Below are 17,167 nucleotides of genomic sequence, written 5' to 3'. Positions count from 1 at the left end.
TACACCAGTTTACTGTTGATTACCCTCCTCTACACCAGTTTACCGTTGATTACCCTCCTCTACACCAGTTTACTGTTGATTACCCTCCTCTACACCAGTTTACCGTTGATTACCCTCTACACCAGTTTACCGTTGATTACCCTCCTCTACACCAGTTTACTGTTGATTACCTTCCTCTACACCAGTTTACCGTTGATTACCCTCTTCTACACCAGTTTACTGTTGATTACCCTCCTCTACACCAGTTTACTGTTGATTACCCTCCTCTACACCAGTTTACTGTTGATTACCCTCCTCTACACCAGTTTACTGTTGATTACCCTCCTCTACACCAGTTTACTGTTGATTACCCTCCTCTACACCAGTTTACTGTTGATTACCCTCCTCTACACCAGTTTACCGTTGATTACCCTCCTCTACACCAGTTTACTGTTGATTACCCTCCTCTACACCAGTTTACTGTTGATTACCCTCCTCTACACCAGTTTACCGTTGATTACCCTCCTCTACACCAGTTTACCATTGATTACCCTCCTCTACACCAGTTTACTGTTGATTACCCTCTACACCAGTTTACCGTTGATTACCCTCCTCTACACCAGTTTACTGTTGATTACCCTCCTCTACACCAGTTTACTGTTGATTACCCTCCTCTACACCAGTTTACCGTTGATTACCCTCCTCTATACCAGTTTACCGTTGATTACCCTCCTCTACACCAGTTTACCGTTGATTACCCTCCTCTACACCAGTTTACCGTTGATTACCCTCCTCTACACCAGTTTACTGTTGATTACCCTCTACACCAGTTTACTGTTGATTACCCTCCTCTACACCAGTTTACTGTTGATTACCCTCCTCTACACCAGTTTACCGTTGATTACCCTCCTCTACACCAGTTTACCATTGATTACCCTCCTCTACACCAGTTTACTGTTGATTACCCTCTACACCAGTTTACCGTTGATTACCCTCTACACCAGTTTACCGTTGATTACCCTCCTCTACACCAGTTTACTGTTGATTACCCTCCTCTACACCAGTTTACCGTTGATTACCCTCCTCTACACCAGTTTACTGTTGATTACCCTCCTCTACACCAGTTTACTGTTGATTACCCTCCTCTACACCAGTTTTATGTTGATTACCCTCCTCTACACCAGTTTACCGTTGATTACCCTCCTCTATACCAGTTTACCGTTGATTACCCTCCTCTACACCAGTTTACCGTTGATTACCCTCCTCTACACCAGTTTACCGTTGATTACCCTCCTCTACACCAGTTTACTGTTGATTACCCTCTACACCAGTTTACTGTTGATTACCCTCTACACCAGTTTACTGTTGATTACCCTCCTCTACACCAGTTTACTGTTGATTACCCTCCTCTACACCAGTTTACCGTTGATTACCCTCCTCTACACCAGTTTACTGTTGATTACCCTCTACACCAGTTTACCGTTGATTACCCTCCTCTACACCAGTTTACTGTTGATTACCCTCTACACCAGTTTACTGTTGATTACCCTCCTCTACACCAGTTTACTGTTGATTACCCTCCTCTACACCAGTTTACTGTTGATTACCCTCCTCTACACCAGTTTACCGTTGATTACCCTCCTCTACACCAGTTTACTGTTGATTACCCTCCTCTACACCAGTTTACTGTTGATTACCCTCCTCTACACCAGTTTACTGTTGATTACCCTCCTCTACACCAGTTTACCGTTGATTACCCTCTACACCAGTTTACTGTTGATTACCCTCCTCTACACCAGTTTACCGTTGATTACCCTCCTCTACACCAGTTTACTGTTGATTACCCTCCTCTACACCAGTTTACTGTTGATTACCCTCCTCTACACCAGTTTACCGTTGATTACCCTCTACACCAGTTTACCGTTGATTACCCTCTACACCAGTTTACTGTTGATTACCCTCCTCTACACCAGTTTACTGTTGATTACCCTCCTCTACACCAGTTTACTGTTGATTACCCTCCTCTACACCAGTTTACTGTTGATTACCCTCCTCTACACCAGTTTACCGTTGATTACCCTCCTCTACACCAGTTTACCGTTGATTACCCTCCTCTACACCAGTTTACCGTTGATTACCCTCCTCTACACCAGTTTACCGTTGATTACCCTCCTCTACACCAGTTTACTGTTGATTACCCTCCTCTACACCAGTTTACCGTTGAATACCCTCCTCTACACCAGTTTACTGTTGATTACCCTCCTCTACACCAGTTTACTGTTGATTACCCTCCTCTACACCAGTTTACTGTTGATTACCCTCCTCTACACCAGTTTACTGTTGATTACCCTCCTCTACACCAGTTTACTGTTGATTACCCTCCTCTACACCAGTTTACTGTTGATCACCCTCCTCTACACCAGTTTACCGTTGATTACCCTCCTCTACACCAGTTTACTGTTGATTACCCTCCTCTACACCAGTTTACTGTTGATTACCCTCCTCTACACCAGTTTACCGTTGATTACCCTCCTCTACACCAGTTTACCGTTGATTACCCTCCTCTACACCAGTTTACCGTTGATTACCCTCCTCTACACCAGTTTACCATTGATTACCCTCCTCTACACCAGTTTACTGTTGATTACCCTCTACACCAGTTTACCGTTGATTACCCTCTACACCAGTTTACCGTTGATTACCCTCCTCTACACCAGTTTACTGTTGATTACCCTCCTCTACACCAGTTTACTGTTGATTACCCTCCTCTACACCAGTTTACCGTTGATTACCCTCCTCTACACCAGTTTACTGTTGATTACCCTCCTCTACACCAGTTTACTGTTGATTACCCTCCTCTACACCAGTTTACCGTTGATTACCCTCCTCTACACCAGTTTACCGTTGATTACCCTCCTCTACACCAGTTTACCGTTGATTACCCTCCTCTACACCAGTTTACCGTTGATTACCCTCCTCTACACCAGTTTACTGTTGATTACCCTCCTCTACACCAGTTTACCGTTGATTACCCTCCTCTACACCAGTTTACCGTTGATTACCCTCTACACCAGTTTACCGTTGATTACCCTCCTCTACACCAGTTTACCGTTGATTACCCTCCTCTACACCAGTTTACCGTTGATTACCCTCCTCTACACCAGTTTACCGTTGATTACCCTCCTCTACACCAGTTTACTGTTGATTACCCTCCTCTACACCAGTTTACTGTTGATTACCCTCCTCTACACCAGTTTACTGTTGATTACCCTCCTCTACACCAGTTTACCGTTGATTACCCTCCTCTATACCAGTTTACCGTTGATTACCCTCCTCTACACCAGTTTACCGTTGATTACCCTCTACACCAGTTTACCGTTGATTACCCTCCTCTACACCAGTTTACTGTTGATTACCCTCCTCTACACCAGTTTACCGTTGATTACCCTCCTCTATACCAGTTTACCGTTGATTACCCTCCTCTACACCAGTTTACCGTTGATTACCCTCTACACCAGTTTACCGTTGATTACTCTCTACACCAGTTTACCGTTGATTACCCTCCTCTACACCAGTTTACTGTTGATTACCCTCCTCTACACCAGTTTACCGTTGATTACCCTCCTCTACACCAGTTTACCGTTGATTACCCTCCTCTACACCAGTTTACCGTTGATTACCCTCCTCTACACCAGTTTACCGTTGATTACCCTCTACACCAGTGGGTGTGTCTGTGCAGTTGGTAGCAGGGTGGACTAATGCTAATGAGATGACAAGGCTCTTGCTTCAAAGTCACCCCGTTACTTATGGTAACTTCATGTAGCTGAATGTACCTTTTGATGGACTGATTGACTGACAGTGTGACTGTGTCCCTCCCTGCAGGTCAAAGTAACCCAGGAGCTGAAGAATACTCTCATAGAGCAGATGACCAGACTGCACCTCAAACATCAGACCGAATGTGACCTGCTGGAGGACATGAGGTACACACACTACATACCCCACACTACATACCACATACCACACTCTACATACCACACACACACACTACATACCCCACACACACACTACATACCACACACACACACACACACACTACATACCACACACACACACACACTACATACCCCACACTACATACCCCACACACACACTACATACCACATACCACACACTACATACCCCACACTACATACCACATACCACACACACACACACACACTACATACCACACACACACACACACTACATACCCCACACTACATACCCCACACACACACACTACATACCCCACACACACACACTACATACCCCACACACACACACACTACATACCACACACACACACACTACATACCACACACACACACACACACACACTACATACCACACACACTACATACCACACACACACACTACATACCCCACACACACACTACATACCCCACACACACACTACATACCACACACACTCACTACATACCACACACACACACTCACACACACACACACACACTACATACTACATACCACACACACACACACACGCACTACATACCACACACACGCACTACATACCACACACACGCACTACATACCACACACTACATGCCACACACACACACTACATGCCACACATGCCACACACACACACACTACATGCCACACACACACTACATGCCACACACACACACACACACACACACACACACACACACACACACACTACATGACACACACACACACACACACTACATGACACACACACACACACTACATGCCACACACACACACACACTACATGCCACACACACACACACTACATGCCACACACTACACACACTACATGCCACACACACACACTACATACACTACATACCCCACACACACACACACTACATACCAGACACTATACACACTACAAACTACACACACACACACACTACATACTACACACAAACATAACAGAGGTGATTTGGTCGACCAAATTCCCTTTCCTGAGACCTGAAGACTTGCGTTAGCTCCCGAGCGGGCTAACACAGTCTTGTGGTGCACAAGCGACCCCGATTCGAACCCAGTAGGACAAACACACACACACACACACACACAGAGACACACACACACACAGAGACTTCAATCGTATTACAAAAAACAACTGAGGAGCGAAAGAGGAGGAGTATTCCAGTATTCATATTTATTGGAAGAAAACACAGATCTGGGATATGAGAAAGGCATTTCCTGCTGTTCTCTCTCGCTCTCTTTCTCTCTCTCTCTCTCTCTTAGTTTCTCTCTCTCTCTCTCTCTCTCTTTTTCTCTCTTTTTTTCTCTCTGTTTATCTATTTTTCTCTCTCTGTTTCTCTCTCTTTCTCTCTCTCTCTCTCTCTGTTTCTCTCTCTCTCTGTTCCTCTCTCTCTCTCTCTCTCTCTCTCTCTCTGTTTCTCTCTCTCTCTCTCTCTCTCTCTGTTTCTCTCTCTCTCTCTCTCTCTCTCTCTGTTTCTCTCTCTCTCTCTCTCTGTTTCTCTCTCTCTCTCTGTTTCTCTCTCTCTCTCTGTTTCTCTCTCTCTCTCTCTCTCTCTGTTTCTCTCTCTCTCTCTCTCTCTGTTTCTCTCTCTCTCTCTGTTTCTCTCTCTCTCTCTCTCTCTGTTTCTCTCTCTCTCTCTGTTTCTCTCTCTCTCTCTGTTTCTCTCTCTCTCTCTGTTTCTCTCTCTCTCTCTCTCTCTCTGTTTCTCTCTCTTTTTCTCTCTCTCTGTTTCTCTCTCTTTTTCTCGCTCTCCCTGTTTCTCTCTCTTTTTCTCGCTCTCCCTGTTTCTCTCCCTGTTTCTCTCCCTGTTTCTCTCTCTCTCTGTTTCTCTCTCTCTCTCTGTTTCTCTCTCTCCCTCTCTCTGTTTTTTTCTCTCTCTCTCTCTCTCTTTCTCTCTTTCTCTCTCTGTTTCTCTCTCTCTGTTTCTCTCTCTCTGTTTCTCTCTCCCGACCTCCCACAGCTGGAAGTCAACACGGGAAACCAGCGCAGCACAAATGTTTCTCTCTCTCTTTTCTGCCCTTCTCTCCTTTCGCTGGGTTTGGCGTTTCCCTTTTTCATAAAGTGGACAGGCCTGGTTTGTTCTATTGGCTCAAGTTGAGAGTCATGGAGTCAGGAAGAAGTTGGTCGCAGAAGGGAAATAGCAAAGAGCTCTAGTGCGTGTGTGTTCAGAGTACAGCAGCAGTAATGGCACACTGCCCCCATCCCAGCTTGACGACAGAAGGAACCCCCCCGCCTGCTCTCTCGTATCTGTGTACTCAATGCATAGATGTTTTATGACAACATACACACGCGCGTCTGTTCGAGGACAGATCGCCTCTCTGCAGCGTTGCTGTTGCTTTTGTTTGAGGAAACAGATGTTGTGCTAACTCCTTCTCAGTCTCTGCTTGCTCTTCCTGTTTTCACTTGTATCTATAGCCGCTGTTTTCTGTGGCTAGAATTAGCAAACTAGTTAGCTAATATGTGCTTGCTGATGCACATAGACACATAGAGTAGAAACACACAGACACACACACTTTCCTCTGAAAATCTGAGATCTTAACTCTTTAGTCCCCAAAGCTGCTCTGAGTTCATTAACCCTAATTAATCCTGGGGCTTGTTTAATCGGAGAGGACAAAACACCTCGACACGCATATAGCTAAACACGCATATAGCTAGACACGCATATAGCTAGACACTCATATAGCTAGACACTCATATAGCTAGACAGGCATATAGCCAGACACGCATATAGCCAGACACGCATATAGCTAGACACGCATATAGCTAGACATGCATATAGCTAGACACGCATATAGCTAGACACGCATATAGCTAGACACGCATATAGCTAGACAGGCATATAGCTAGACACTCATATAGCTAGACAGGCATATAGCTAGACAGGCATATAGCTAGACAGGCATATAGCTAGACAGGCATATAGCTGGACACGCATATAGCTAGACACACATATAGCTAGACACGCATATAGCTAGACAGGCATATAGCTAGACACGCATATAGCTAGACACTCATATAGCTAGACACTCATATAGCTAGACAGGCATATAGCTAGACACTCATATAGCTAGACACTCATATAGCCAGACAGGCATATAGCCAGACAGGCATATAGCTAGACAGGCATATAGCCAGACAGGCATATAGCTAGACAGGCATATAGCTAGACAGGCATATAGCTAGACAGGCATATAGCTAGACACTCATATAGCTAGACAGGCATATAGCCAGACAGGCATATAGCTAGACAGGCATATAGCTAAACACGCATATAGCTAGACACGCATATAGCTAGACACGCATATAGCTAGACACGCATATAGCTAGACACGCATATAGCTAGACACGCATATAGCTAAGCACGCATATAGCTAGACACGCATATAACTAGACACGCATATAGCTAGACACGCATATAGCTAGACACGCATATAGCTAGGCACGCATATAGCTAGGCACGCATATAGCTAGACACTCATATAGCTAGACACGCATATAGCTAGACACGCATATAGCTAGACAGGCATATAGCTAGACACTCATATAGCTAGACACGCATATAGCTAGACACGCATATAGCTAGACAGGCATATAGCTAGACACTCATATAGCTAGACACTCATATAGCTAGACAGGCATATAGCCAGACACGCATATAGCTAGACACTCATATAGCTAGACACTCATATAGCTAGACAGGCATATAGCCAGACACGCATATAGCCAGACACGCATATAGCCAGACACGCATATAGCTAGACACGCATATAGCTAGACACGCATATAGCTAGACACGCATATAGCTAGACAGGCATATAGCTAGACACGCATATAGCTAGACACTCATATAGCTAGACAGGCATATAGCTAGACAGGCATATAGCTAGACAGGCATATAGCTAGACACGCATATAGCTAGACACGCATATAGCTAGACACGCATATAGCTAGACAGGCATATAGCTAGACACGCATATAGCTAGACACTCATATAGCTAGACACTCATATAGCTAGACAGGCATATAGCTAGACACTCATATAGCTAGACACTCATATAGCTAGACACTCATATAGCTAGACAGGCATATAGCCAGACAGGCATATAGCTAGACAGGCATATAGCCAGACAGGCATATAGCTAGACAGGCATATAGCTAGACAGGCATATAGCTAGACACTCATATAGCTAGACAGGCATATAGCCAGACAGGCATATAGCTAGACAGGCATATAGCTAAACACGCATATAGCTAGACACGCATATAGCTAGACACGCATATAGCTAGACACGCATATAGCTAGACACGCATATAGCTAGACACGCATATAGCTAGACACGCATATAGCTAGACACTCATATAGCCAGACAGTAATATAGCTAGACACGCATATAGCTAGACACGCATATAGCTAGACACGCATATAGCTAGACACGCATATAGCTAAACACGCATATAGCTAGACACGCATATAGCTAGACACGCATATAGCTAGACACGCATATAGCTAGACACGCATATAGCTAGGCACGCATATAGCTAGGCACGCATATAGCTAGACACTCATATAGCTAGACACGCATATAGCTAGACACGCATATAGCTAGACACGCATATAGCTAGACAGGCATATAGCTAGACACTCATATAGCTAGACACGCATATAGCTAGACACGCATATAGCTAGACAGGCATATAGCTAGACACGCATATAGCTAGACACTCATATAGCTAGACACGCATAAAGCTAGACAGGCATATAGCCAGACAGGCATATAGCTAGACAGGCATATAGCTAGACAGGCATATAGCTAGACAGGCATATAGCTAGACACTCATATAGCTAGACAGGCATATAGCCAGACAGGCATATAGCTAGACAGGCATATAGCTAAACACGCATATAGCTAGACACGCATATAGCTAGACACGCATATAGCTAGACACGCATATAGCTAGACACGCATATAGCTAAACACGCATATAGCTAGACACGCATATAGCTAGACACGCATATAGCTAGACACGCATATAGCTAGACACGCATATAGCTAGGCACGCATATAGCTAGGCACGCATATAGCTAGACACTCATATAGCTAGACACGCATATAGCTAGACACGCATATAGCTATACACGCATATAGCTAGACAGGCATATAGCTAGACACTCATATAGCTAGACACGCATATAGCTAGACACGCATATAGCTAGACAGGCATATAGCTAGACACTCATATAGCTAGACACTCATATAGCTAGACAGGCATATAGCCAGACACGCATATAGCTAGACACTCATATAGCTAGACACTCATATAGCTAGACAGGCATATAGCCAGACACGCATATAGCCAGACACGCATATAGCTAGACACGCATATAGCTAGACACGCATATAGCTAGACACGCATATAGCTAGACACGCATATAGCTAGACAGGCATATAGCTAGACACGCATATAGCTAGACACTCATATAGCTAGACAGGCATATAGCTAGACAGGCATATAGCTAGACAGGCATATAGCTAGACACGCATATAGCTAGACACGCATATAGCTAGACAGGCATATAGCTAGACAGGCATATAGCTAGACACGCATATAGCTAGACACTCATATAGCTAGACACTCATATAGCTAGACAGGCATATAGCTAGACACTCATATAGCTAGACACTCATATAGCTAGACACTCATATAGCTAGACAGGCATATAGCCAGACAGGCATATAGCCAGACAGGCATATAGCTAGACAGGCATATAGCCAGACAGGCATATAGCCAGACAGGCATATAGCTAGACAGGCATATAGCTAGACACTCATATAGCTAGACAGGCATATAGCCAGACAGGCATATAGCCAAACACGCATATAGCTAGACACGCATATAGCTAGACACGCATATAGCTAGACACGCATATAGCTAGACACGCATATAGCTAGACACGCATATAGCTAGACACGCATATAGCTAGACACGCATATAGCCAGACAGTAATATAGCTAGACACGCATATAGCTATACACGCATATAGCTAGACACGCATATAGCTAGACACGCATATAGCTAAACACGCATATAGCTAGACACGCATATAGCTAGACACGCATATAGCTAGACACGCATATAGCTAGACACGCATATAGCTAGGCACGCATATAGCTAGGCACGCATATAGCTAGACACTCATATAGCTAGGCACGCATATAGCTAGACACGCATATAGCTAGACACGCATATAGCTAGACAGGCATATAGCTAGACACGCATATAGCTAGACACGCATATAGCTAGACACGCATATAGCTAGACAGGCATATAGCTAGACACGCATATAGCTAGACACTCATATAGCTAGACACGCATATAGCTAGACAGGCATATAGCCAGACAGGCATATAGCCAGACAGGCATATAGCTAGACAGGCATATAGCTAGACACTCATATAGCTAGACACGCATATAGCCAGACAGGCATATAGCCAGACAGGCATATAGCCAGACAGGCATATAGCCAGACAGGCATATAGCCAAGACAGGCATATAGCCAGACACGCATATAGCCAGACAGTAATATAGCTAGACACTCATATAGCTAGACACGCATATAGCCAGACAGGCATATAGCCAGACACTCATATAGCTAAACAGGCATATAGCTAGACACTCATATAGCCAGACAGTAATATAGCTAGACACGCATATAGCTAGACACGCATATAGCCAGACAGGCATATAGCCAGACACGCATATAGCCAGACAGGCATATAGCCAGACAGGCATATAGCCAGACAGGCATATAGCTAGACAGGCATATAGCTAAACACGCATATAGCTAAACACGCATATAGCTAGACAGGCATATAGACACATATACAGTTGAAGTCGGAAGTTTACATACACTTAGGTTGGAGTCATTAAATCTAATTTTTCAACCACTCCACAAATTTCTTGTTAACAAACTATAGTTTTGGCAAGTCGGTTAGAACATCTACTTTGTGCATGACACAAGTCATTTTTCCAACAATTGTTGACAGACAGATTATTTCACTTATAATTCACTGTATCACAATTCCAGTGGATCAGAAGTTTACAAACACTAAGTTGACTTCTGCCTTTAAACAGCTTGGAAAATTCCAGAAAATGATGTCATGGCTTTAGAAGCTTCTGATAGGCTGTGGATGTATTTCAAGGCCTACCTTCAAACTCAGTTCCTCTTTGTTTGACATCATGGGAAATCAAAAGAAATCAGCCAAGATCTCAGAAAAAAATATTGTAGACCTCCACAAGTTTGGTTCATCCTTGGGAGCAATTTTCAAATGCCTGAAGTTACCACGTTCATCTGTACAAACAATAGTATGCAAGTATATACACCACGGGATCACGCAGCCGTCACACCGCTCAGGAAGGAGGCGCGTTCTGTCTCCTAGAGATGAACGTACTTTGGTGCGAAAAGTGGAAATCAATCCCAGAACAACAGCAAAGGACCTTGTGAAGATGCTGGAGGAAACAGGTACAAAAGTATCTACATCCACAGTAAAACGAGTCCTATATCGACATAACCTGAAAGGCCGCTCAGCAAGGAAGAAGCTCCTGCTCCAAAACCGCCATAAAAAAGCCAGACTATGGTTTGCAACTGCACACGGGGACAAAGATCGTACTTTTTGGAGAAATGTCCTCTAGTCTGTTGAAACAAAAATAGAACTGTTTGGCCATAATGACCATCGTTATGTTTGGAGGAAAAAGGGGGAGGCTTGCAAGCCGAAGAACACCATCCCAATGTCTCTCTCTCTCTCTCTCTCTCACATAAAGAGAGACAACACTACATAAAGAGAGACAACACTACATAAAGAGAGACAACACTACATAAAGAGAGACAACACTACATAAAGAGAGACCTAAGACAACAACATAGCAACACAACATGGTAGCATCATGGTAGCAACGCAACATGGTAGCAAACACAACATAGTAGCAACACAACATGGTAGCAACACAACATGGTAGCATCATGGTAGCAACAACATGGCAGCAGCACAAAACATGGTAGAAACATTATTGGGCACAGACAACAGCACAAAGGGCAAGAAGGTAGAGACAACAATACATCACACAAAGCAGCCACCACTAACTAGTTAACTATTTTTGATTATGATTGATTAATTGTTTTTTATAAGATAAGTTTAATGCTAGCTAGCAACTTACCTTGGCTTACTGCATTCGCGTAACAGGCAGTCTCCTCGTGGAGTGCAATGTAATCATGTGGTTAGAGCGTTGGACTAGTTCAAATCAAATGTATAAAGCCCTTTGTACATCAGCTGATATCTCAAAGTGCTGTACAGAAACCCAGCCTAAAACCCCAAACAGCAAGCAATGCAGGTGTAGAAGCACGGTGGCTAGGAAAAACTCCCTAGAAAGGCCAAAACCTAGGAAGAAACCTAGAGAGGAACCAGGCTATGAGGGGTGGCCAGTCCTCTTCTGGCTGTGCCGGGTGGAGATTATAACAGAACATGGCCAAGATGTTCAAATGTTCATAAATGACCAGCATGGTCAAATAATAATAATCACAGTGGTTGTCGAGGGTGCAGCAAGTCAGCACCTCAGGTGTAAATGTCAGTTGGCTTTTCATAGCCGATCATTCAGAGTATCTCTACCACTCCTGCTGTCTCTAGAGTTGAAAACAGCAAGTCAGGAACAGGTAGCACGTCCGGTGAACAGGTCAGGATTCCATAGCCGCAGGCAGAACAGTTGAAACTGGAGCAGTAGCACGGCCAGGTGGACTGGGGACAGCAAGGAGTCATCATGCCAGGTAGTCCTGAGGCATGGTCCTAAGGCTCAGGTCCTCCGAGAGAGAGAAAGAAAGAGAGAAAGAGAGAATTAAAGAGAGCATACTTAAATTTACACAGGACACTGGATAAGACAGGAGAAGTACTCCAGATATAACAAACTGACCCTAGCCCCCTCGACACATAAACTGCTGCAGCATAAACTGGAGGCTGAGACAGGTGGGGTCAGGAGACACTGTGTCCCCATCCGATGATACCCCCAGGCAGGGCCAAACAGGAAGGATATAACCCCACCCACTTTGCCAAAGCACAACCCCCACACCACTAGAGGGATATCTTCAACCACCAATTTACCATCCTGAGACAAGGCCGAGTATAGCCCACAAAGATCTCCGCCACGGCACAACCCAAGGGGGCGCGCCAACCCAGACAGGAAGATCACATCAGTGACTCAACCCACTCAAGTGACGCACCCCTCCTAGGGACTGCATGAAAGAGCACCAGTAAGCCAGTGACACAGCCCCTGTCACTGTCACTAATTAACTGTAAGGTTGCAAGATTGAACCCCCGAGCTGACAAGGTAAAAATCTGTCATTCTGCCCCTGAACAAGGCAGTTAACCCACCTTTCCTAGGCCGTCATTGAAAGTAAGAATGTGTTCTTAAACTGACTCGACAAGTTAAATAAAGATTAAATAATGGTGTCAAATCGGTGTCCAAAAATACAGGTTTCCGATTGTTATGAAAACTTGAAATCGGCCCTAATTAATCGGCCATTCCGATTAATCGGTTGACCTCTAGTCCGGACGTTTATAAGAAATCCCGCTACGCCCTTCAACGAACCATCCAACAGGCAAAGCTTCAATACCGGACTAAGATCGAATCCTACCTCAACGGCTCTGATGCTCGTTGGATGTGGCAGGGCTTGCAAACTATCATGGATTACAAAGGGAAACACAGCTGCGAGCTTCCCAGTGACGTGAGCCTACCAGACGAGCTAAATGCCTTCTATGCTCGTTTCAAAGCAAGCAACACTGAACTATGCATGAGAGCACCAGCTTTTCCGGACAGCTGTGTGATCATGCTCTCTGTAGCCGAAGTGAGTTAGACCTTTTAAACAGGTTAACATTCACAAGGCCGCAGGGCCAGACGGATTACCAGGATGTGTACTCAGAGCATGTGCTGACCAACTGGCAAGTGTCTTCACTGACATGTTCAACCCTGACCCAGTCTGTAATACATGTTTCAAGCAGATCACCATAGACCCTGTGCCCCAAGAACGCCAAAGTAACCTGTCTAAATGACTATCGCCCCGTAGCGCTCACATGCTACTCACATGTGAGCCAGATCATCACATCAACACCATCATCACAGACACCCTGGACCCACGACAATTTGCAAACCGCACCAACAGATCCACAGATGACGCAAGCTCTATTGCACTCCACACTGCCCTTTCCCACCTGGACAAAAGGAACACCTATGTGAGAATGCTGTCTATTGACTACAGCTCAGCGTTCAACACCATAGTTCCCTCTAAGCTCATTACTAAGCTAAGGACACTGGGACTAAACACCTCCCCCTGCAACTGGATCCTGGATTTCCTGACGGGCCGCCCCCAGGTGGTGAAGGTAGGTAACAACACCTCTGCCACGCCGACCCTTAAGACGGGCCCCTCCTGTACCCCCTGTTCACCCGCGACTGCGTCGCCTGACTCCAACACTCTCATTGAGTTTGCCGACGACACGACAGTGGTAGGCCTGATCACCGACGACGATGAGACAGCCTATAGGGAGGTCAGAGCGTAGCCTAGTGGTTAGAGCGTTAGACTAGTAACCGAAAGGTTGCAAGATCGTATCCCCGAGCCGACAAGGTAAAAATATGTCATTCTGCCCCTGAACAAGGCAGTTAACCCACTGTTCCTAGACCAGTTAACCCACTGTTCCTAGACCAGTTAACCCACTGTTCCTAGACCAGTTAACCCACTGTTCCTAGACCAGTTAACCCACTGTTCCTAGACCAGTTAACCCACTGTTCCTAGACCAGTTAACCCACTGTTCCTAGCCTGTCATTGAAAATAAGAATTTGTTTTTAACTGACTTGCCTAGTTAAATAAAGGTCAAATAAAAAAATAGAGACCTAGCAGTGTGGTGCCAGGACAACAACTTCTCCCTAATCGTGAGCAAGACAGAGGAGCTGATGACGGACCACAGGAAATGGAGGGCCGTGTATACAGCCAAGTTATCATTACTCATTTTTATTTGTTTGACTTTTCTAATGTTTCTCTAGTTTCTTTCTCTCTGCGTTGGGAAGGGCCCATAAGTAAACCTTTTGTTTATGAATCATGTGACGAATAACATTTGTTTAGAAATGTATTTTATCTACCCTCCAGATTCAGTAGCTTGAAAATCCCATTCTATTTTCACCCAAACTAAAACTTAACATAATTCATGATTGTTTTTATTTTATATTATACAACGGCTGGGTCTCTGATTTGGTTAAAACTGTTTACCAGCTGTTATCGATTCCACAAGTAGTTTGAGTTTTTCAGATGAATTTGCTAAGTATTTTATTTCAGTTACTAAATAGTTCTTTCATGATTAGTTTTCGTATTAGTTTCAGATTTAGTTTACTATAATAACCTTCACACAGTCAGGAATGACAGGAAGAGGTGGGAAGGACCAGAGGATTGTGGGTAATGGTTGATCTCTCTCTGGCCACAGAGATGAAAGGAAGGTTTTTGTTTCTTCACGAAGAGAGGGACAGAGAGGAGGATCTAGGGAGGAGTAGAGAGGAGAGGAAGAAAGGGTTGTTTGAAAGAATCTACTTTATTAATTAATTAGTTTATGAATCCAGGCTGCTGAGTACAGCGGGAAGCTCAGATGGGAGGAAGCTAACATGATCACATGCGTTTCTAATTCAGATTTCATTTATCGTCCTCTCTCTTGAGGACATTTAGTTTTCATGCCTTTGTCAAAACACATTACTTATGGACAAACACAGAAAACACGGTCGACAATACAGCCAAAGGTCATTAAATAACACAACCACACCTATCAGAAAGCCTGTGAATGCTAGTTATGTGAGCTTGTCTGCAGGATTCAAACTGCCATATTCTGTCCTCGGTGATACCAGTCAATAGATAATATTTCATATTTAACCTGGTGTAAATTAGCTTTTGGGGATTGTGTGTGTGTGTGTGTGTGTGTGATCTGATCATTGGTTGCTTGTTTACCTACAGCAGAGATGGCAGCGTTACCTGAGAGGCAAAGACATGTCCAAAGATCGTGTGTGTGCGTGCATACCACACGTAGACATGTCCAAAGATTGTGTGTGTGCGTGCATACCACACGTAGACATGTCCAAAGATCGTGTGTGTGCGTGCATACCACATGTAGGCCTAATTTTTTCCTGTCTCTGTGAGTCAAAGAGAGCTGAGAGAACTAGAGCTTGCTAGCGTGTGTGTGTGTGTGTGTGTGTGTGTGTGTGTGTGTGTGTGTGTGTGTGTGTGTGTGTGTGTGTGTGTGTGTGTGTGTGTGTGTGTGTGTGTGTGTGTGTGTGTGTGTGTGTGTGTGTGTGTGTGTGTGTGTGTGTGTGTGTGTGTGTGTGTGTGTGTGTGTGTGAGCATATTTGGAGTGTGAACTCATATGGATGTCTTGGAGCCTGAAAGCATGTGATATGCTGGAGGGAGGGAAGGAGGAAAGGAATGGAGGGAGAGGGGAAGGTAGGTAGACAAAGGGAGGGAGGAAAAGAGGAGGATAGGGAACAGAGGGGAGGGAGAGGGGCAGAAAGGTTAGGGAAGGGAGGGAGAGGGGCAGAAAGGTTATGGAAGGGAGGGAGAGGGGCAGAAAGATTAGGGAATTGAGGGAGAGGGGCAGAAAGGTTAGGGAAGGGAGGAAGAGGGGCAGAAGGGTTAGTTATGGAAGTGAGAGAGAGGGGCAGAAAGGTTAGGGAGGGAGAGGGGCAGAAAGGTTAGGGAAGTGAGGGAGAGGAAGAAAGGTTAGGGAAGGGAGGGAGAGGGGCAGAAAGATTAGGGAAGGGAGGAAGAGGGGCAGAAAGGTGAGGGAGAGGGGCAGAAAGGTTATGGAAGTGAGGGAGAAGGGCAGAAAGGTTAGGGAAGGGAGGGAGAGGGGCAGAAAGGTGAGGGAGAGGGGCAGAAAGGTGAGGGAGAGGGGCAGAAAGGTTAGGGAAGGGAGGGAGAGGGGCAGAAAGGTTAGGGAAGGGAGGGAGAGGGGCAGAAAGGTTAGGGAAGGGAGGGAGAGGGGCAGAAAGGTGAGGGAGAGGGGCAGAAAGGTTATGGAAGTGAGGGAGAGGGGCAGAAAGATTAGGGAAGGGAGGAAGAGGGGCAGAAGGGTTAGTTATGGAAGTGAGAGAGAG

General features: G+C 45.0%; 1 protein-coding gene across 1 annotated transcript in view; it reads left to right on the top strand.

Annotated features, from left to right (window-relative positions):
- The window catches only part of LOC139385832 (F-BAR and double SH3 domains protein 2-like), a 114,057-nt gene that overhangs the window by 7,461 nt on the left and 89,429 nt on the right, over window positions 1-17,167 (top strand). The window contains exon 2 of the mRNA XM_071131082.1: window positions 3,862-3,959. Within this exon, the coding sequence (XP_070987183.1) occupies window positions 3,862-3,959 (98 nt within the window). The remainder of the gene's footprint in view (window positions 1-3,861; window positions 3,960-17,167) is intronic.

This window comes from Oncorhynchus clarkii, chromosome 27 (genome assembly GCF_045791955.1).
Source record: "Oncorhynchus clarkii lewisi isolate Uvic-CL-2024 chromosome 27, UVic_Ocla_1.0, whole genome shotgun sequence".
NCBI lineage: Eukaryota > Metazoa > Chordata > Actinopteri > Salmoniformes > Salmonidae > Oncorhynchus > Oncorhynchus clarkii.
This window is presented reverse-complemented; position numbering and strand designations above follow the sequence as displayed.